Source organism: Hyalella azteca, unplaced genomic scaffold (assembly GCF_000764305.2).
Source record: "Hyalella azteca isolate HAZT.00-mixed unplaced genomic scaffold, Hazt_2.0.2 contig4507, whole genome shotgun sequence".
NCBI classification, from domain to species: Eukaryota; Metazoa; Arthropoda; class Malacostraca; order Amphipoda; family Hyalellidae; genus Hyalella; species Hyalella azteca.
In genome coordinates, this window is record NW_025934720.1 from 854,179 (window position 1) to 875,777 (window position 21,599).

Genomic DNA, 21,599 nt, shown 5'->3' on the forward strand with positions numbered 1-21,599 from the left:
TCCTTACTTGAGCTTAAAGGAAAATTGCACATGATTACTTCATTTCAATATTATTACCTTGAACTGGCAAGATGTCTACTGATAATTTTATTTATGCTGGTGTATGTGATCCGCATCTCTAGTTTAACTTGAATTCTTTTATATGTGCTGGAGTATAATCATTCCCAGAAATAAGTTGCGACCTCGCAATTTTTCGCGGCACAAAGTTACTGTGATCGACGTATGATATGATGGTATGATCATACTTTATTTGCTCCTCGAGTAATGGGATGTTAAACATCAATTATCAAATATAAATGTTAAGGGAATATTAATTTAATTCATAAAGAAATTCAGTTATTATCTACACCAGGAATACGGTATTACTTTAAAATTTAAATCATAAAGAAAACCAGGTATAACATATACGTTCCTTCCTTATACGAACCTTCCTGCTTTTCGTATAAAAACGGAAGGTTTCCAGACATTATAAGTTAATTTAGTAATGTAGGTTTATATAAATGTTTATCAAGAGTTAATCTTTATAACAGTATTCATCTTACGATGCCTCATACTACAAAATAAATAAAAATGCATATCATCATCACATGCCGATACGAAATACTGAGATATATCATGCATCAGCAATGGAGTGTCCACATTTTTACAGTGCCACCCAATTTGGAACTCAAATAAAGCGCGATTAATTATATTAGAGACTTTAGCAACCACTTTAACCTGGCGTTGCCTGGGAACGATAGTTTATAAAATTTGAGAATTCATTTCTTCCTATCGTGTTGAATTTTTTTGAACGTCGGTAATGCTTAGATATATCTGTTCAACCCACGTCTGCCCACGCCTACCAACGAACATTTAACTCATTTAACTAAAACTCACTTTTTTCAGCTGGGAGAAAGAATGAATTTTATATTTCAGAATAATATTCGCACCTTCAGTTTTTCAATTTCACCCCTCCATCCATTTAAAACATATCTTATAGTTCTACCATTACGAAGAAACAAGCAATTTGGTAAATATTTAATAGACCGATTACAATTCCCCCTGTGCATTGGCGGATTAGATTTTCGAAGTGTGATCCGCTTGTTAATGACCTCTGATGTGAATTTTCCAAGCCAATTTTTTTGGTGAGCAAACTGGCCGATTAACGTTGAGTTAAGGAAGGGAAGAATGATTCGAAAAAATCGCAATTAACTTACATCCATTGATGGCTATCATATAATATACTTTCGCTATTAAGCAAGAAAACATTATTTCAAATAAACAAATTTCCTTGTTATTTTCCTGCAACACATTCCATTTCAAAGTGAACAGGAAAAGTAAAACTGCTCTATTAGTACCCATAGTTTTATATTAGTGAGGATATATAGAGGCACAAAAATCACAGCAAAATCGAATCTATTTGTAATTTAATTTCATCATAAGTATGTTATCTCTAAACGATTAACATGAATTTATTGTAGTTTTATTAATCGTCGTCACCGAGATGATGTTTCGGAAGCAGCGGCTGGTGCTCAAATAGGCATAGCGTCGGTACACTTGACGCACAGACACGTCGACGTCAGCAGCGCGAACTGTCATACAAGAAGGAAAATATGAAGTCTGTATTTCCGTACAATGTATTGGCATCTTAGGTGTTCAACGGATTAAATTAATTTAAGAAAGTCAATTATTCTAAGCAGGACAGAATAGGAACTGATATAAAAGGAAAAATGTTCAGCATTGATTTTATATGCCACACATTATTATTCGTTTACGAGGATGAAAACACACCCTTAAGTTGTGGTTTGTAATGACTCGAATACTGAAAACCATTCATGAATCTGCTGCTTTTAGTCCCAAACTATGATTTTCAATTTAGTATTAGTATCCATTGGAAATAATTGCTATGATTTTGCCAAAAACTAATCGAGATGCGTTAAATTTTCAAGTAGTCATTAGGTTAAAAATTATTGCCTCATTTCATCCTCTTCTCAATCATGCTGGTTCACGATCCCGTGTTTAGCCCTATTATTTTGCATTCAAAGGCGTTTTTAGTTTCCGAATTTAAATTTTCGTCTCCTTTTAACTGAATTTTTTTGCGGTTATGATTTTTCTCTCGGAGTATTTTCACACTTTGCGCTTGAAAGCTATTGTAGTTACATAGCACATTATAATTTGAAGTAGCAAATTAGTCGCTAGAAGTATCGGTACATAAAATATTAAAGGGCTGAAGCTAGTTACAACTTCGGTTCACCGGATTTGTTCTTTACCATTAATGGAACAAGTGTTATGGAAAAAATTTAATCGATTTAATATTTCTGAGACTTCCAGTCATATAATGACCAAAGAGTTACAGCTCGAGCCCTTTAATGATAATTTAAAATGTGCTTGATTAGAATATATGCTCACCAGCAGAACACCGAAAAAGATGGCGAAGTTGACGGTAGCTGCAGCCATGTCAATGACATCGTCAGTGAACTTTTCCCAGCAGCCTTGTGTGTAAATCTTGCCTGATTCTGCAGTTCCTTTGCAAATTGTGCCTTGGACATCTATTGTGTCTTTACAGCATCCAGCCGGTAGCTTTCCCTACAACATTAAAATGCCAGTGAAAATCATTATATACGACAGTGACGCGAAATTTGTTGAATCCATCATTAAATCATTAGTTGGCACGAAAATCATTAAATTTGACTGTGTTGAATTATATATTTTTCGTGGAAAATCGCGACAAAAACGACTGCCAACTGAAAATTGCAAATAGTATAGTGTTTTATTTTGCATGTGGCAATGTACAGACATTGGTCACCTGTGAGTTTTTTGGCAAACTTTAAAATTTGATTCAAGTGTCTGTCAATGTCGAATTTTATGGTGAAAATTAACGACGGAGCAATTTATCCAAGTTTACCGAAAATTCTCTAGTTGCTTTATCATAAATATTAACAGATTCTCAACATCTATTTATTTACTCGAAATATGATAGTAGTTATCCAGCAGAAGAAATAAAATCTCTCGAACCCTGTTGAAGATAATTTGGCCTATTTTTCACCTTTAAAGCATAGTTCAAGCTAATTTCTAAGTTTCCACTGAAATATGCCGAAATATACCGCACATGCTTAATTGTTAACTTTTGACCCTATTAATTAACATGTTTTTTTTACAAATATTGCTCCTTAGGAAATTAAACTTATCGCGTTCCGTACGTGAAAACTACTTAATAAATCAAGACTTGAGATGGAACAACAATATTTTTATTGTGTGGGATATAGCTCAGGAATATTACATGAGACATGCATGTCATCGTTTTTCGTCCCGCACAATGGAAAAATGTCGCTACTCTTTCATCCACTATGACCTTTTTCTTATTCTTATTTGAAATTTTCGGATATTTTTCATTCGATAATGTATAAACTCGTCTTATTTTTTTGGCTAACAAAACATGCAAAGCGCCACTTAGTTGAAAACATAAACACATAGCTTATGTATTCAAGAAATCGTTGTATTATCACTTACTGTTGGGTAAGAGGTAGAGAAATAATCGACACCACAGCACTGGTTCTGAAAGGGAAATTTTTGTTTCCATAATGATTACAAGTGTTTCATTGCATTGAAGTATTTTAACATCCATAAAAACGATCACTGAAGATGCATGGAAAATTTTGCAACAATAAAATAGAGCGTGTTGGGACGTTCCAGCATCTACACTCCACTCATTCCAGCAACCAATGCCCATCCTCTGAATCGAAACTCCTGATCGAACTGCCAATGACGACAAGGAAGATGGATCCCGGAAATCAGCAGAAGCCATGTGGAACCTTGTAAAATTCGATTGCGAAAGGATAACCATCTTCTGTTATATTATGATTGTAAATATGAAGGGACTCATGTACCCGTTACAATATTTTACTTATAAAACTGCAGTGTTTTCGTTTAGTACATTTGCTTAGTTTGCCTCAATATTCTGAAGTTGTAATTAATCTATTACACTTTTAACGGGTTCATATTTTCAGGGATTCTCTTCGATTTGTGGTTTCTCATTGACAACTTGAGTGAATGCTTTGAAAACTGAAAAGTTATCGGATGGAAAACGTATACATAGACATCAACAGATTTTAGTACAGTGGTAGCCTGAGTGTCGTCGGAAAACTATTCCAGAAGGAACGCATAGACTTCTGGAACGGTCGACTTTCTTCAAAGAGTACAAAGTCACGTACAATATGCGAAAACAACTGCACAGTTTTGAAGCTTTCTATAGCTAATTGAATTATGCAGCTAATCAACACTAACTATATACTGTAGTAGCGTCGGATAAACGAAAAAGAGCGTCGTTTTTTATAATAACCGCGTAATTTGTGTTGACATCCGAATTTTCATAGAGTTATGTGACACAATCTTGCAAAAATTTTACGACAACTTCCTATCATGTCTGTCTCCGATACAGTTGACTTCCCTGGTTCTAAGCAGTTTCAGATTTGTGTGTATGTCAAGAATTTTGATGCTCGTGATGTGCTTTTAAAGCGGGCAGAATTCATGCATACATAGGTCAATTATAATTGACCAGTATATGAATACTTTACGTTAAAATACTTGAATTAGGAATTTTTAGCAATGATACTTCTAAGTACCATCCTTACAAATTTGTAATCATTCCTTGTAGTGGAATCTATGAAAGAAACAGCGTGGTATTTCTGAAATGTGTATAAATTTGGCTTACTTTGGGACAAGAGCCCAGAAACCTCCTGTCATTCTACTCTACATATCGATCGACTTAAAATGAAAGAGATATAAGTAAAATTTGAGTCTCTCTACGTTAAAATATAGGTGGAAAGCAAATATCAGTTTAAAACAATAGAAAATTTGTAAATCTCGCTAGCCATATGGAATAATTTACTATCATTTTCTTCTTAACTGGCATGCATTAAACGCTTGAAAATTCATCGAGGCTCTTGCAACTAGCCATTACCACTAAAAATTATACATACCTCCGTATATATCTTGTCAATCGAAGCTTCGTAGTCTCCTGGTGCAACAAAATTGTAGTTTTTTGTGTCATTTTCCATTTGCGTTCTAATGTAAGTTGTGTATTCCTCGTTTTTAAGGTCGGTGGCGCCCATGCCAGCAAACACCAGCGTGATGACCACCAAAATCACGCCCAACACGAAGTACTGAAACAGTTCCAAATGATAGGAATTATTGCTGAACAATATTGCTGAAAACAGCGTAAGATGATATCTTGTATGTATTTGAAGTCATTGGTGTTTTAATTGTGTATTCCAGCGCAGTCGGGCATGACGATTAGCTCATTATTCTTTCAAATAGTTTATACATGCACAAAATTTAAATTTTTGCTTTAAATGTACATTACAGGTAAATCGATGATAAGCCTCAATGCCTTTACTATATATTGAACATGCAGTGCGCAAATATCGTTGACATTTCAATATCAATGGTTTTATAAATTATTTATTAATTTATAAATTCTCGTGAATACATTAAAATATATATATATATATATATATATATATATATATATTTAACACATGAATATATAAAAAAGAAAAATATTCTCGTGTTAAAAATGTAGGCATTCATTGAATGATCATAATCAGATCTTTTCCTCTGCTCGCCGACCGTTCGAATGCTGTAAAATTTTGTTTACCTAAGTCATGGTTTCAAAGTGGTTGATGGGAAATAAAAAAAAACAGATAAATCTACGGACTTAACTGGTCAATAATTTTGAAGGATATGAAACAGTTGGCCGATTTAAAATTAAATGCAATAGGAAGTTTGAAGCCACTGAGATGTGGTTGTACGAGGGGCATCCGGAAAGTAGTACCCATTTGGGAATTGAACAAAAGGAAGTAAATATTAACAAATGTTAATATTTGTTTATTGAAAAGTACATGTTTATTGTAAAGTACATGTTTTACACTACTTCTCTACATAATCTCCAGACAAATTTAAGCATTTGTCGTATTTTGTCATGAGTTTTTGTATACCAGTGTCATATTCCTCCGCCGCCAGTGTACGCAGTCACGTGTTCTTTACGTTCTTCCTCATTTTGAAACTTTGTCCCTGCCACGAAGTCCTTGAGTTTCGTAAACAGATGAAAATCTGAAGGAGCCAAGTCCGAACTGTAGGCTGGATGGTCGAAAGTTTCCCACTTGAATTTATAGAGAAGTTGTGTTATCCGAGCCGTATGCGGCCTGGCATCATCGTGCCGGAGTATGACGCCAGTAGACAACAGACCTCGCCGTTGATTTAGAATTGCCGCCGTATAATTTTTTTAATGTTACACAATGTGCTATGGCATTGATTGTTTCTCCACGAGTCTTGAAATCGATGAGCAGTACACCTTGCCGATCCCAGAAACACTGGCGGCGGAGGCATATGACACTGGTATACAAAAACTCGTGACACGATACGACATATGCTTATATTTGTCCAGAGATTATGTAGAGAAGTAGTGAAATGCATGTACTTTTCAATAAACATGTTTACATTTGTTAATATTTACTTCCTTTTGTTCAATTACCAAACGGGTACCACTTTCCGGATGCCCTTCGTATGTTCGGAATATCTATGATGGAATTCGTCATCAGTAAAATTTTTACGATTCCCTGCAGTTAACTGCTGATAAGGAAAATCATTGACATACAGTTAAACAGAATTTCGTTTCAGATCGCAATTTAGTAATGCGTCATTAATTTAGCCTTTAAAAAACACCTACTTAGAGGTTCAGTTTCAAGTATTAAAGAGTTGTCAGGAATTGATTTTCTATTGGCCAAGGGCTATATTTCCTAATACTTAACCTCACTGGGAAAAATTAAATGGGATGACATTGGTCTTGTAATGTGATAAAATAAAGTCTGATTGTAGTGTGAGAAACGTGCAGACAACTGTACAGAGAAAAAATCTCCAGCATCAGCAAGACCCAAAGACTACTCACAGGGTGGAGAAAAGAGCTTGTTACTGCAGCAGCAAAACATAAAGACTACTCACAGTGTAGAAGAAGAGCTGTTGCTGCCGCAGCAAGACCGAAAGACTACTCGCGGTGCAGAGGAAGAGCTTGTTGCCGCAGCAGCAAGACCTAAAGAGTTCTCACCGTGTAGAGGAAGAGAGCTCGTAGCCGCAGTAGCAAGACCTAATGACCACTCACAGTGTGAAGGAAGAGCTTGTTGCCGCAGCAGCAAGACCTAATGGCAGATATCAGGCCAGAGACCAGGCAACACAACTACTTCGATTCGCAAGGGAGCACTTGCTAGGTCAACAGGTTCTGGTGCCAACAAGAGAACATAATATCCTGGATCTATTCTTCACCAGCAATGAAGAACTGGTTGCTGATATTCGTGTTGAGACCACACTGTCAGACCATCGACTAGTGGTGGTCAAGACAACAATTGAGAGGAGAACCCAGCCAAGACCTACACCTCTAGAGGGGCTAGCTGGGCTAAATTTTCAGCATCGAAGAACAGACTGGGACGCCATTGGGAACGAACTCCTCGAAATGGACTGGAGATCTAAGTTCCTGGAATTAAACGCCGAAACAATGTATAACAAGCTGTGCGAAGTATTACTGCTGGTTTTCGTGCGCCACACACCGGGAAAAACGGCTCCCAAGCGCCACATAATTCCGAGGGACAGACGGATTCTCATGAGAAAACGAGCGAGCTTTAACAATCAGATAACGGCCGCCTCCAGGAATATGGAGATACGGAGGCTGGAACATCTAAAGGAGAAAATTAAGGAAACTGAACGACAGTTGCAGGACCCACACGAGGCCGAGCAACAAATTGCAGAGGCGCAAGCGGTGTCTGCCATTCGAGAGAATCCCAAATATTTCTACAAATATGTAGAAATATATGTTCAGATTTGAAATGCCTAGCTCCTTATCGAACCCGGTGGAAGTCTAGTGGCTACTTCAATCTATCGTCAGTCATGAAAAGATTCGGTCAAATGACACGATTTTAGATCTTTTGTGAACAAGGCACGAAAAGGAAAAGTAATCGGCGACAGGCCACATCAGGCCTACGCTTCTGCGCCGAGATCACTATGTTATGATATGTTATGTTATGCCCAGTCAAAGGCCAAAATCAGAACCTCTGTGGGGCCTCTGAAAAATAACGGTGTCCTTGTTGGAGACGACCAGGGCATGTGCGAACTTCTGGGAGCGCAATTTGAAAAAGTATTCAGCGAACCCCGATACTCAAAACAGGAAAACGAAATTGGAGTCATTCAAGAACTTCCAGGGGGCGGGAGCTGATGAACATTGAGTTTGAAACACCGGATCTAGAGAGGAGTATCCAAGAATTATCGACGTATTCTGCTCCCTGGCCAGATGGGGTCCCTGCTGTATTACTGAAGAAATGTGTCGGTGCACTAAAGGTCCCTCTGGACTTTGCTCTGGAAAACATCATTGAGAGAAGGCAATGTTCCAAGTGACCTAAAATTAGGGCTAATAACCCCTATCTACAAAGGAGGTGCGAGAGACAAACCCCAAAACTACAGGAAGGTTACATTAACATCACACGTAATCAAAGTATTTTAGAAGGTTGTTGCCAGAAGGTTGGTGCAGTACATGGAAGACGCTGATCCTTTCAACAGAAGGCAACACGATTTTAGACGAAATCGTTCCTCTTTGTCTCAGTTACTGCAGCATCACCACCAAATCCTGGCCATGCTGGAGGAGGAAGCCGGGGTGGACGTGGTGTATTTGGACTTCGCGAAAGTCCAAAAAGGACAAAGTTGACCATGGAGTGTTCTTCATAAAATTAAGAATACTGGGAATCGGAGGTGAATTGCTGGAATGGATCCACAGCTTCCTAACAGAAAGACTACAAAGACTCGTTGTAGGAGGCTCGAGATCGAGCGAGGCTAGGGTGAAGAGTGGAGTACCACAGGGAACTGTACTCGGCCAAATCCTCTTCCTCATTCACATCGCCGACATAGATGTGGCTGTGAACCACGCCTCTGCATCGTCATTCGCGGACGACATCAGGATACTAATGATCATAACGGACAGAAGGGACTGCGAGAGGTTGCAAGAAGACCTCTCTGCAATATATGACTGGGCCCAAGTGAACAACATGCAGTTCAACGGAACCAAGTTTGGGTTTCTGAGATACAGAGGTAGCGAAAGAGCTGGTATGGAGCCCCGCTACCTAGCACCTGACAACTCGGAAATCGAAGAGAAGTGACTCGTTCGTGATCTAGGAGTGTTGATGAATCTCAGGTCAATTTTGGTGATCACATAACGGTAATAACCGCAAGAGGTAGCCGACAGATGGGGTGGATCCGGCGGACGTTCAGAAGAAGAGAAGCGGAACCGATGATTTACCAGCGGCGATCACACTCTTTAGAGCTCCTGCAATACCAATTTTTGAATACTGCTGACAGCTCTGGACCCCGTTCACACTCGGTGCAGTGCGGCAACTGGAAGGTGTCCAGCAAACCTTCACTTCCAGGATCAGAGGGATGGAAGAGTCAAACTACTGGGAGAGGTTGAGGCGCCTGGGTCTGTACTCACTGCAGAGGAGACGGGAGAGGTATGTCATTCTGTACACATGGAAAATGATAACCGGAATGGTGCCAAACTTCATGAGCGAGACCTTCAGGATTGAGACATATCACAACGAGTGAAGGGAGAGACTGTGCAAGATCCCCTCACTACGTAACAGATCCGCAGTCAGATTTCAAACCCTGCGGTAAGGATCACTTTCCGTGGCAGGACCATGCAAGGCTGTTCAACGTCCTGCCAAGGGATCTAAGAGAGGGGGAGTTCACCCTGGAGACCTTCAAGAGACAACTGGACGTGTTCCTGGGCACAATCCCAGATCGACTTCCCCTGCAACACTACCAGCGGCGAGAAGCAAGCAACAGCATCGTGCATCAGGTGGCTCAAATGAGGGCGGATGAACGATAATCAGAGGCGGCGATCCATCGTGGCCTGGGACTGCTACGTCCGAAACAAATACCAAGATACCAAGATAATGACCACTCACGGTGTAAAGGAAGAGATTGTTGCCGCAACAACAAGACCTAAAGACTACTTACCGTGTATAGGAAGAGCTTGTTGCCGCAGCAGCAGGAGACGACCACCCCAAGGGCGCCCAGACAGATGATGAAGGTGGAGGCGGAGATCAGGCCAATGCAGACGTCATGAGCGTCTTGGGGGATGTCGTGGCCGTAGCCTTCCAGCGTGCTTTGGACGATGGATGCCAGAGTAAGTACGATCAAGGCTGCCACCTGAGCAGAAATATCGGGATACATTTTACCAGAACCCTTCCGATCGAGTAGCTTCTGGCATTTCGTGCCAGCCAGCTCATGAATATTTGAGTGTGACCCGAATTATCCTCAAATGTTGCACGCGGTCGGAAATCCATTCGATACTCTACAAGCCTGTGATTCTTGACTACATCCGTTTGATTTGCCAAAACAATTATCAGATATGGTTTTTGGGCTCGGAATTAAGCTTTTTGTATCACATGCTAAATCATTATTCAGGATAACGTCAGCTAGGTCTGTACGTTGTGCAAGATTTTTATGGTAGGTAGTATACTATTGACATTGAAACTTTTAAAAGATAGTTTGTCGCCGGAAAGATTTTAAGTTTAAACCTGAAAATTTCAAATGAAATTGTCGATTCCACATTGATTTCTTCATCATGCTGAACTTTTACTGCTTTTACTTTACGTACTGAACTTGTTACAGTTTTGTCATTTGTAAAATGTTTTGTGGTATTTAGTCAACGATTTTATTAAATGGACTAAACCGTGACTTTAAATGTATTGGATGAAGTTTCGGCGGTGAAACAAGATGTATGCTACGTATTGAATAATTGAATATCTCAATCTAGATATTTGACAGCGAAATGGTTTTGTCATTGCATAATTGGCGTAAGACCAATCTTATTGTGATTTTCAGTTTAATTCAGCTCTGCATTTTTTGTCATATATGTACAGTACATGCAATACAATTAAGATTGAGAACTTGTTTTACCACAAATTTTATTCTTCTGCTTGAAAGATTGTGGTTCCATGTTCATTTAGTTGACAAGTAATTTCTAGCATTAAGCTGAAATTACATTAAACTAGTTAAACTACCTATATATTGCTTCTAACTCACCGCCACGACGACGTTGAAGGCAATTAAGAACGACTTGGCCACGATACCTGTGATGCAACCCATCTTCGTCGTTGTCTTCGCGAGTTCTCTCTCTGTAATAAAATTTTCATTATAATAATATTTTTATGGTATAGTAATTTTCCAATAGAAGTGTTTATATTTGCAGGATAAACTGGAACAAGCGTCAAGTATCTGCCATATAAATATAATGTTATGGCGTTTCCTTTGAGTTGATTTTGACGATCAAATATAATTAATGAACGAAGTGTCCTGAAAAGTGTCTGGAAATAAAGGAAATCCACTTTATGAATACTAAATGCAAGAGTGCCTAATTGTTCATCTGAACTGCAATAATCAGATTTTTCATCATTGAGTTTCAATTGAAAAAGCTTGGATGAAGTCGTATTAGGTTTAGCAATATAACCATTAACCATATGCTTGTATGGTCTAACTGCATTTTTCAAACATGAGATAAAGCCGCTTGGAAACATTAAAAAGATAAAGATTTTCCAAACGATGTTCTTGAAGCATTTGTTGACGACGTCGCAGTGATGTAAATTCGGTACGGTGACCTTATTTTGAGTAAATATGTTGAAAAAAACATTCTAAAATATAAATATTCGTCGACGAATAGTTATTGGCGTCAGAATTTCTAATAATTCAGTTTTTTCGTTACGGGGTGATTATCATCTCCCGATGATAATTTTTGGTTCAAGATTAAATTGAAACATCATGACTTCATAGAGTATGCTTCCGAATGCAAGTATTATAAAAATACTAACCTGGTTTAAAATGACGGTTGTTATTGCACTACAAAATAATCTGTCAATAATCTTTGATAGATAAGGTAAGAACATGGGAAGACAGCGCAGTTGAGAATATGGCTCATATCTTTCTCAGTTAATGAAGAAATAACTCACTGCCGTTATCATCAATTGCGTGTGAGGAGGTCAGTGTTCTTGGATAAACAGCTAGAGTAAATTTTAATTTGAGTGTAGATCGAATTCGAACTTATGCCCTTTTTTGCTTTGTATTTTTGATCATGTTTTTTCCTCAAAGAAAAAAAAAACATGTCACTTTATCTTTCATAAAGAAAGTAGCTGAATTTCTGCGAAAGTGGATATTGGGCGACTTTGGATGAAAGAGTAGCACTGGTGCCGTAGTTTATAGCTTTTATTTCTCGTCACGTACGAGGGTTCGTTCAGGCTTTTGATGCAGTATTATAAAACTTCGGCTTTCATGCAGTGCGTTCGCTGTCATATGATAAGTGACCAGCTCTGCTGATAACGATATTGACTGGACTTGAGAAACTCAAGATAACGTCGATAGTGGCTTTATGTATATGTCATATGTGTTAGTATCTTGTGTGATCCACGGTATTGAAACAATTCTCCGTTGTATTTTTTCACTTCGCCTACCAAATAAATGATGCTTAAAGCACTATTTAACTTCATAGTTAACTCAAAGGATTCGTTTTCAGTAGCCACTGAATTTGGCTTGATTTTAACAATTAATTCCAACGCTTAAATACTTATTCATAGTCGTCATTTTATGAACAAAAAAGCCTTAGATTTCTGTTTTACACATGTGTACCAAACTTCAAAATGATGCGTCTGTAAATGAAAAGTTTTTTTATTAGGTGTACATGTTCCCCATGAACTAGACGCACGAAGCAAAACAAATTAGGTCTTGCATTACCATAAACAGCATAAAGATTGGTTACTTTATCATTACCCTCTCAAAATATTTTGATTTCAATCTAAAAATCATTTTTTCATATAAATCATTAATATATTTGAGTTTGCAGAGAGTTTGCATCTGGCAGTGGTCGAGGACGCACGTAGTGTTTGCGGGTCCCAACTTTCTCACTTTTTACTATGCCGGTTTGACTTATCTCGCGAATTTTGTACCGAAACGATTTCAGACCGGTCAAATGACACGAGTTTAGATTCTATGAACAAGGCACGAAATGGAAAAGAATCGGCGACAGGCCACATCAGGCCTACACTTCAGAGCCGACATCACTATGTTATGTTATGTTATATTCAATACAACCACTGCTCTCAGTATATTTACTGATTGTAAACTAATTAAGTCTTCAGGGCTTATGTGTTCAAGTGTTTCAGAGGACCTTAAATTAATTGAAAAAGAAGAAGAAAATGCTGAAAAATTGCTTGATACTGAGACCCTTAAACTGGTTGACTGCTTAATGCCCTTAAACTGGAATAGCAAGTTTTCTAAATTCACGAATGAGACTATAGTAATTAATTGATCGTGAATTTCACCTCTTGAATTCTTTCCTTTAATTGCAGTGTTAATTTTGTATACGTCTGATCAATTTCCCTTGTTCTAGTAGAAGGTGTTTCAGAGGCCTCGAAATTATAACCACTCTGATATGATTGGTGAATAGGTGAACCCTTCACTTGATTTACTAAATCAAATATACCCCTAAGGCAGGTTGGTTTCTCTTTCATTGAGCAATTATCAAGTTAGAATAACCGTGACCAAAGCAGTGACATGGTTGTTCATTCTGAGTTCTGTTGGAGTTTGCAACTCATTTGACGGCTAAATATTTGCATTAAAACACGATTAGAATACAACATTGGGAAGAAATGAGCTTCGAACGTCCGTTTTAAAGAGAACATGTACACATAGAAAAAAAATTTTATGTACAGACGATTAATTTATTTGAAACTTGGTACACATTATATATGTAGAATATAAATCAAAAATTTTTTTGTTCATTTAAATTTTTCGAAAGAAAATGAAATAAAACGTGAAATTCATAGAAAACGGCAAAAGAGGGTGTACTGTAAAAATCGAGCTCTTCATTCAATTAACGTGCTACAATATCGCGAGAAATACCATTCGATTCGTCAAACCATATCTAGCGATCATCCGGTTATTTTTTCAAATTTTTTAGTTTATTTTTATTTTTCTAATTTTTTCGATATGGCCTCCCCCCTCATTTCTTCAATATATAATAAAAAAAAAAGAAATCAGAAAAGGGAACGGATGATGGCTAGAGCTGGTCTTTACAAATCGAATGGTGTATCTCTCAATGCTGTAGCTTGAAAATCATAGGAGAAGATAGCTTTTTAAGATGAAAATGTTTTCAGGAGGGCCAAATAACTAAAATTTATTGAAAAAAAGAAAATGCTGAAAAAATTGTTTGATACTGTGAGACCTCAAGCTTTTCCATTGCCAATTACTTGTACCGAGGATGCCCTCACGCGTCTTTAGACTTATTCTTGTCCAGTTTAACGCAAATAAAAAGCTATAGATATTGTTTTTCTTATATATTTATTCAAATGGTCATTTTATAAAATTTCAAAACGACCTGACTCAAAAAGTATTTCATATGCATCCATAATCCATGGTTGTTGCTTTACTGAACACGTCTTCTTTGCAGCTTTAAATCGAGTACAAACATATTGCAATTAACGCGAATAATGAGCTATAAATACAGATATAATTAAATACATGTTCATTTCATACATGTCTCATGTTCATACATTTCAAATACATGTTCATACATTTCAAATACATGTTCATACATTTTAAATACATGTTCAAATACATGTTTTCGTACATTTCAAATGCATGTTCATTTCATAAAGTTCGAAACGCTCTCACGAGAAACCGAAAAAGAGCTAAAGCACTGGGGTTCTTCATTTAATGCTAAATAGTTCTCTCTAAAAATGAGAATAAAAAACAGAAAACTACATTTCGTCGATAACATAGAGTACATTCTCCCCTTATAATGATGCGTGCATTACTTTTGATGCTTCATTCCTTGTGCGCCGGTGAATCCTTGATTAGCAATTGAAATCTTACCTATTGTGTTTTACATCAGTGAACGGCAGGTTTAGTTTAGAGTATTATTCATATAATGTGGTTCTAAATAATGATTCATATTATCTGTTTATTTTTAGGCTATGCGAACGAATACCATAACTCTACTTCATTAGTGTTCTATAATCTAATGAACAGAGCATTATAGCTGTTGAACTTCTTATTTAAAAAATTGGTTGAATCGTGTGATAATTCATTATGTGATTAGCACGTTATCTGCTAATGAGTGCAATATCATGTTACTGGTTACAAGTCTAATTAGGGTTAACATATATTTAACCCTGATTTGATAAAATATGAACAGCACACCTTTTTTCACACACACAAAGATTACACCAAGCAATCGAAGCACGTGCGTAGACACCTCTTATTTATAAATTTAGTATTCACAATACAGCTCTGACTTACTTTATATTTTAAAATTCATGTATCGTATAGGTATCCTTTCATTAACGTAAGAACATGTTTTGAATAACTAGAAACCTACAAAGAAGAACTGGATCACCATAATTCTTTATGTGTTCAGGAGGTTCTCTATACGACTTACCTGATCAACTGTAGTCCTGGCGGGAAGTGAGTAACTCTTTCTCTGAACTCTTACTCAACTATACTGAGACCATATCAGCGTTATCATCTTTATATATAGTGCATGTTTTTATCGGCTAAGGTTCTTGTCTCAGAAGCCGACTGATGTATGCTATCAATAGAATAATTAATAGTGAAGACTGGGTTCTTTGTGCATGATATCATCCTCATTGCGTCAATGCAATTTAAAACCAACGTTATCATTTTAAATGCTGATTTAATGATTTCATTCTGATCCTGCTAGCCCGGCTGCTTCGTCGGAACTATTCGCTGGTAATTTAGAATATTTAATATCAAACCCGCAGCTATTTCAAAATTTTTCATTTCTTCACAACCAAGAATTGCGAAGATTGCGGCGCAATTCTTGCGCCGCAATCGTGAATACGTAAATCCCACAGAAAATTATCTTCACAAGTTTGAATTGAATCCTCGTTGCTGGGCCAAATATGTAAATAATTTACCCTCTGCGAAGCTGCGATCACCTAAAAAAAATATTTTTAATGGGGCCTCATGTAGTGTATTATTTCTTTATTACCTAGCAGAGCTTCAAGAAATTGATGTCTATCATTAATTATATGCATATTTATATATTTAAACTTCTATAAAAATGGCTTTTGAATAATCTGTGTTTGGTTTAGGTAGGGTAAATTTTGATATCAAATCTATTTTTATGCTTTGCGGGGCATGGAAGTCAAGAATTTTCAATTACACCTTTTTTGGTTTAGATCTGATGTTATAAATGTACTAAATAAAACGAATAATAATACCACTTGATTCATCTCGTTCTTAATCTTCAGTTAAAGTTCAGTTAAAGTTTGGATGCAAGTTCAGTTTTTCCCAGTTGATCCAATCGACGGACAGGACAAAAACTAAATGCAAATGTGATTTCGAACCCACGAACCCACGTCCCAGCAACGGCCAAACAAACTCCACGCCCGCTCAATTCCACTTGCTTTCTCCCTTTCCTGCTCAGGCTCATTATATAGCACAATCATCAGTACAGCCAATAAACATTACAAAATGCTTATCATCGTCTGACATGAAGTTCTGTCTTGTTATATTTTTACTGTTACTGACTATTAATTGTAATACAAATGTTTTATCCTGTACAAATTATGTGGACCTAATGCGATTGAATTGTACTGCTGTTCATTGTCCAGAAAAATATTTCGTTGTTCACTCTTGCTGTCAGTGATGCTAGATACTTCAATTCAATGATGCATGAGTGAAAAACTTCAATTCTCAAGGCTGGGTCGTAATAAAGTGAATTAGTGACGGGATCCGTACCGCCATCACTGATAACGTCTGACTGCAGCTAATCTCCTGTCCGATAACCGCAGTCAAGACGATTCATAATGCACAACGCCATGATTCATTACAGTTATACCGAATACTGATGACGTCACCCCTTGATGCCGATTTCATTCTACAATTTTTTTTCAAGTAGGTTTTATTTATAGTGAACTTTCAGCTGGGAATTAGCTAGAAACTGATTACTGTCACGGTTGAAAATATTCATATGTCATTAACTCGCTTTGATTCAGAATGTTTTTCCATGACGAAAACAATCACCGAACAAAATATTTGACCAATATATAAACTAATACTAGTTCTTATTATTAATGCTCTTTCCGTACTTGTATGGGTTTTCTATCAGCCTCGAATCTGCTCTTGATTCGAGATACGAGTGTAGGAGTTTACCCTCTGTATTCCGCCTGCGTCGATTCCGTGTCGGTGGAAAATCAGGGCTAAAGTTGGCATTACTCATATCATGAAAATCTGGTCACAATCCTGCGGGATTACCCTCAACCGCACGGCCAGATGAACCCTTAATACCGGGAACTCTTCCATCTTTAATATAAAGACGTCGTCGTCGAAGCTTTTTCCGGACTCTGCGAAGAACTTTCCTTAATTGGAGAAGACTTTTTTATTTTTTGCTGACCTGAAACTCAACGATAACTTCGGGGAATGTTTTAGCGACCTCATGTTATTGGGCGCTATTTTTATGGAATAAAATTTTGCTTAACTATATAATTGGTTGGCCATCAAATATTTTTATTCGTCTTATGTGATATTTGTGATCATGACGGTCTTTGAAATTCATAGACAATTATTAATTGAAGTGATCAAAACGTTATCTGCTGTGCGAATATTCTCCTGTAGGCAGTGTTGCAGCATAGTTTTTTTTTTCCGGTACGGTACCAACGGTCAAGGCAGTTTGACATCTTTTTGCGGATGCGTTAACGTCGTCGCTGCTATTCGTATCGTCGATGTCATGTGTAGTGGAACATTAACCGCAAACTTCACTATCTTAGGTTGTTCAAAAAGAGAATAATCTATCTTCCAACCAAGTTTGAAAAACTTAAATTTTCTCCTCAACCTCGTCATACTCTAACTAAACAATATAATTCCGGGTGGATTTTCATTGTATTTTCATATCGTATATTATTTATTGACATTGCAGTCATATTTTTCTCAGTTTAATAAGGCCCTTAGAGCATACGGAGCAAGTGATAACGACAATTGGAGCGTGAGATATTTGTGCTCGTTTGAGAGCAGCCGACAAATTGTCGGGTCTCGCGTATCTCCTTACTTGAGTTTAAAGAAAATGGCACATGATTACTTCATTCCAATATTATTACCTTGAACTGGCAAAATGACACTGGCACTGGCTGTGATCCGCAACTCAAGTTTTACTTGAATTTTTGTATGAATTTTTTGTTTGAACTTGGTAAGCTTTTTTAAGCCCCCTTTGTCAGCTAAGAGAATCTTGATGACAAGGTTCCGGTAGCATCCGTGTCTAATTAAAATGAGATACTGGGTGGCAAAAGCGTCCGTGTTGGCATCGAGTGTCACGAAAGCTATCACACAGGTTGGGGGATGAAACAGAATTCTCCGTCGTGAGCTGAACGTCTGCAATTACGACGAACTCTAACCGTAAAACTAAGAGCACGGGCAACGAAGTTCATAAGATTATCTTATCTAATCAAGTTTCCGCATGATGGTTCGTAAAACGTGTACTCGATTTCACATTTGTTACTTACATTTTCGGGGCACAAAGTTATTGTAATCGGAGTAACAAATGTATGTAGTTAACCATATATACATACAACGCTGCACCCGGAGTTCATGAACCAAGGCCACGTTTGTCCCAAAAAACTCGCATGGTTTCGGTGGTGGCTGCAATTGGATGAGCCGTGATTAGCATTTAGAGCCTAAAGTGTTTATCGCAGTCCTCTGTTTTAATAAATCGTAGTGTCCAAATGTTATATATTAATTGATAGGCAAATTCAAGGCAAAACACGGCTCATCAATTCACGGCAAAACATAATTTAAATTGAATATTAGACGTGGCTATGCAGAAAGCGAGGATTAAAGGATTTGCCGGTGACGCTGGTATTTGTTGGTCGGACATCAACTGTATTAGCTGACGTGTGTTTAAATGATGGAACGCGGGTTTGTGGATTACGTCCTCTCAGATATACCAGGAACAGAATTCACCTTTGTTTATGTCCCTTGCTTACGAATTTCGCTGGGCTTATTTTGTGGGTATCTGTCATCAAGAGTTTCGAGAAAAGCTGGCGTTGAGAGACTGCAATTGAGCTTTATGATATAATCCGAATAACCCAGAATGACGATTTGTTAGAATTTCTCACACTTTGATGGTTCTCATTAGATGATATTAAAATTTTATTGTATGCCAATTGGGCTGAAGTTCTAGTTATTATTTAAAATATTTTATGATGTAATACAAAAGTTAATTTTAATAACGAGTCGAGGAAATAGAGTGGATTATTTGCCAGAAATTACCAACAGTTTACTTTTCCTTCATTTAGAATTTAATCCTTGTACCTAGCTTTAAACTTCTATCCATTCAAGGAATAATTTCTTGAGCTACTGTTCAAATTTGTGGGTGCAGAAATAAGATGTAACTTTGAAATTATTAATGATCATATTAGTTATATTAAGGCTCACATGAACTAACTCTGTTATTGAAGCTAACGCCCACTTGTTTATCTTCCTATTAGCGGATTTTTTTTTAATTATGAAATTTGATAATAGAATTTTAGGGACTGCTTGTATACGAGTTCTTTCTGTGTTGGATATTATATTTTTGTATAAATGCTCTATCTTTGATTTAACTTGTGATGTCAGGAGTATTTCCAGCCTCATCGGACTATCCTGAGCAGATACGTAACATTTTTCCAGGATTGTTGTTGATGTGGTAAATTATTAATGCGCTCCCGTGAGGTGGAAGTTATTAATGAATTCAGCCTTACAGAACTGCTCCCGGAAGCCTGCAGAAGTCGATTGTGCTGACAGCCGCAAGAAATTTCACTTAAATTTATCTGCGCACGAGTAAATTTGACGGTTCATGTTGAGTGCTTTTATCCCTGATAGTCAACAAGTTTTAAAATAATGTTGAATAAACAAAATTTGCAGTAAATGATCGTTTATTTGGTAATTTATGATTATGAGGTGCTTGATGTTATTTTGTGAACGCTGCCAAGTCTCACGATCTTCTTCTCTGGATTTATCCAAAACTAGGTTTAATTAACTAATAAAGGTAATAAATATTATAATATAAAAAATTATTATATAATAATAATTTTTATCACAGTTAGAAATACAAAAAATTACAATGAAGAAATAACAAATGTATTTCAATAGGAAAAATGAAGTATGTATTTCCATTTATTATGTTCCTCGTTAAAGAAATTTTCAAACTATCGACTGAATCGAGCCTCTTCTAATCAATGATCAATACAATATCAGCGACGTCAGGCTTGATCTCTAGTCGCGCATACAATTCATCAAGATTATCATAATTGGATGCAAGTTCCGTGCGATAATTAGCATCTTTTCTCAAAGTTTCCTACAAGAGGATGCTTGAAGCGGTTGGCTCCCTCATTTGCATTATCAACTTCTGCATGCTGTCACCGGTCGTCTCCATCAGTTCGCCTGAAGCTCAAACAAACTGACACATCTTCTCAAAACTGGACGCTCGCTAAAAATACCGCTGCATCCAATGGCGCAAAAACTTCATCCCAAGCATCTGTCACCCTCAGTGTGAGCTCAGGCGCCGACCTGTGCGGATGTGTAGGCTAGTGGGGTCGACCTGGACCGACGGTCCTTGTAGTTGAATATCAACTGCTGCCTCCGTGGACTTTTGCCGCAATATTTTATTCCTAACCTTTAACTCCTATACAACGATTACATTAAAAGCGTATCGTATGTTAATATTATAATATTACCTGAAATATCATGATTGATAAATCGAATTTTCATATTTTGATCAGTTCGGCAAGATTATTCAAAATATTCTATTAATACAATCGATAAATTATCAAGAGATTTATTCGGCCAAGCCTTATGAATTTTTTGCCATACTTTTTGTTACTTAAATATATCTGTAACGATGGCTTCACTCTGGCGCTTGGCCGGAGCCACAAACTGCAAATAAATAAGTATTTCTCGAAATACGGAGCTCTGTGGGAAATTTTCTTATGTAAACTGCAGTAAAAACTTTGAATGCCTACCGTATATTAGCTAAATAGTGCACTGCACGAATTGCTGTGTAACGGGCGTTTAAACGTTTATACTCGACGTGGGAAGTTTATCGACGTGGGAAGTTTTAGATTGCCATATTTCGAAATAAATAGGAAAATAGACATAAAATAACAAATTACGATTTTTAGAAGTGTGCAAAGTAACATATTAACATAGTACTCTGAAAATATTAACATACGTAACATGCATAAGTGAACAACAGTGTGGAACTCAGAAGAAATTCATTCAATTCGCCTAACTTATTATCTATCTTTTTATTAGTATAAAAGTGAAAGATTTTGTGTTGCTGTGTGAACTTTTATGTAATGTTGGAGGGCAAAAGAAGAATATTTCCTTAAGAAAAAAAATTTGTTCGTTAAATTTCCTCGGTATTATTCCAGCATTTTACACCAACTTCTTGGAACGGGCAAACATTTTGATCTTTATGTCGACTTGTAACTTCTACGGAGTTCCTCGTTACTTATTCGTATCGAAATTTTTGGAGCGAC

At 37.1% G+C, this 21,599-nt stretch overlaps 1 protein-coding gene across 1 annotated transcript; it reads right to left on the reverse strand.

Moving 5' to 3' along the window:
* Nucleotides 1–1,328: 1,328 nt before the first annotated feature.
* On the reverse strand, nucleotides 1,329–15,561 carry LOC108680094 (23 kDa integral membrane protein). The gene is made up of 7 exons (XM_018168853.2): nucleotides 15,503–15,561; nucleotides 11,101–11,192; nucleotides 10,030–10,221; nucleotides 4,959–5,141; nucleotides 3,490–3,534; nucleotides 2,389–2,565; nucleotides 1,329–1,571 (listed from the first exon to the last, which is right to left on the reverse strand). The coding sequence occupies exons 2-7, from the start codon at nucleotides 11,161–11,163 to the stop codon at nucleotides 1,512–1,514; spliced, it is 720 nt and encodes a 239-aa protein (XP_018024342.1). The 5' UTR covers nucleotides 11,164–11,192; nucleotides 15,503–15,561; the 3' UTR covers nucleotides 1,329–1,511.
* Nucleotides 15,562–21,599: the final 6,038 nt, after the last annotated feature.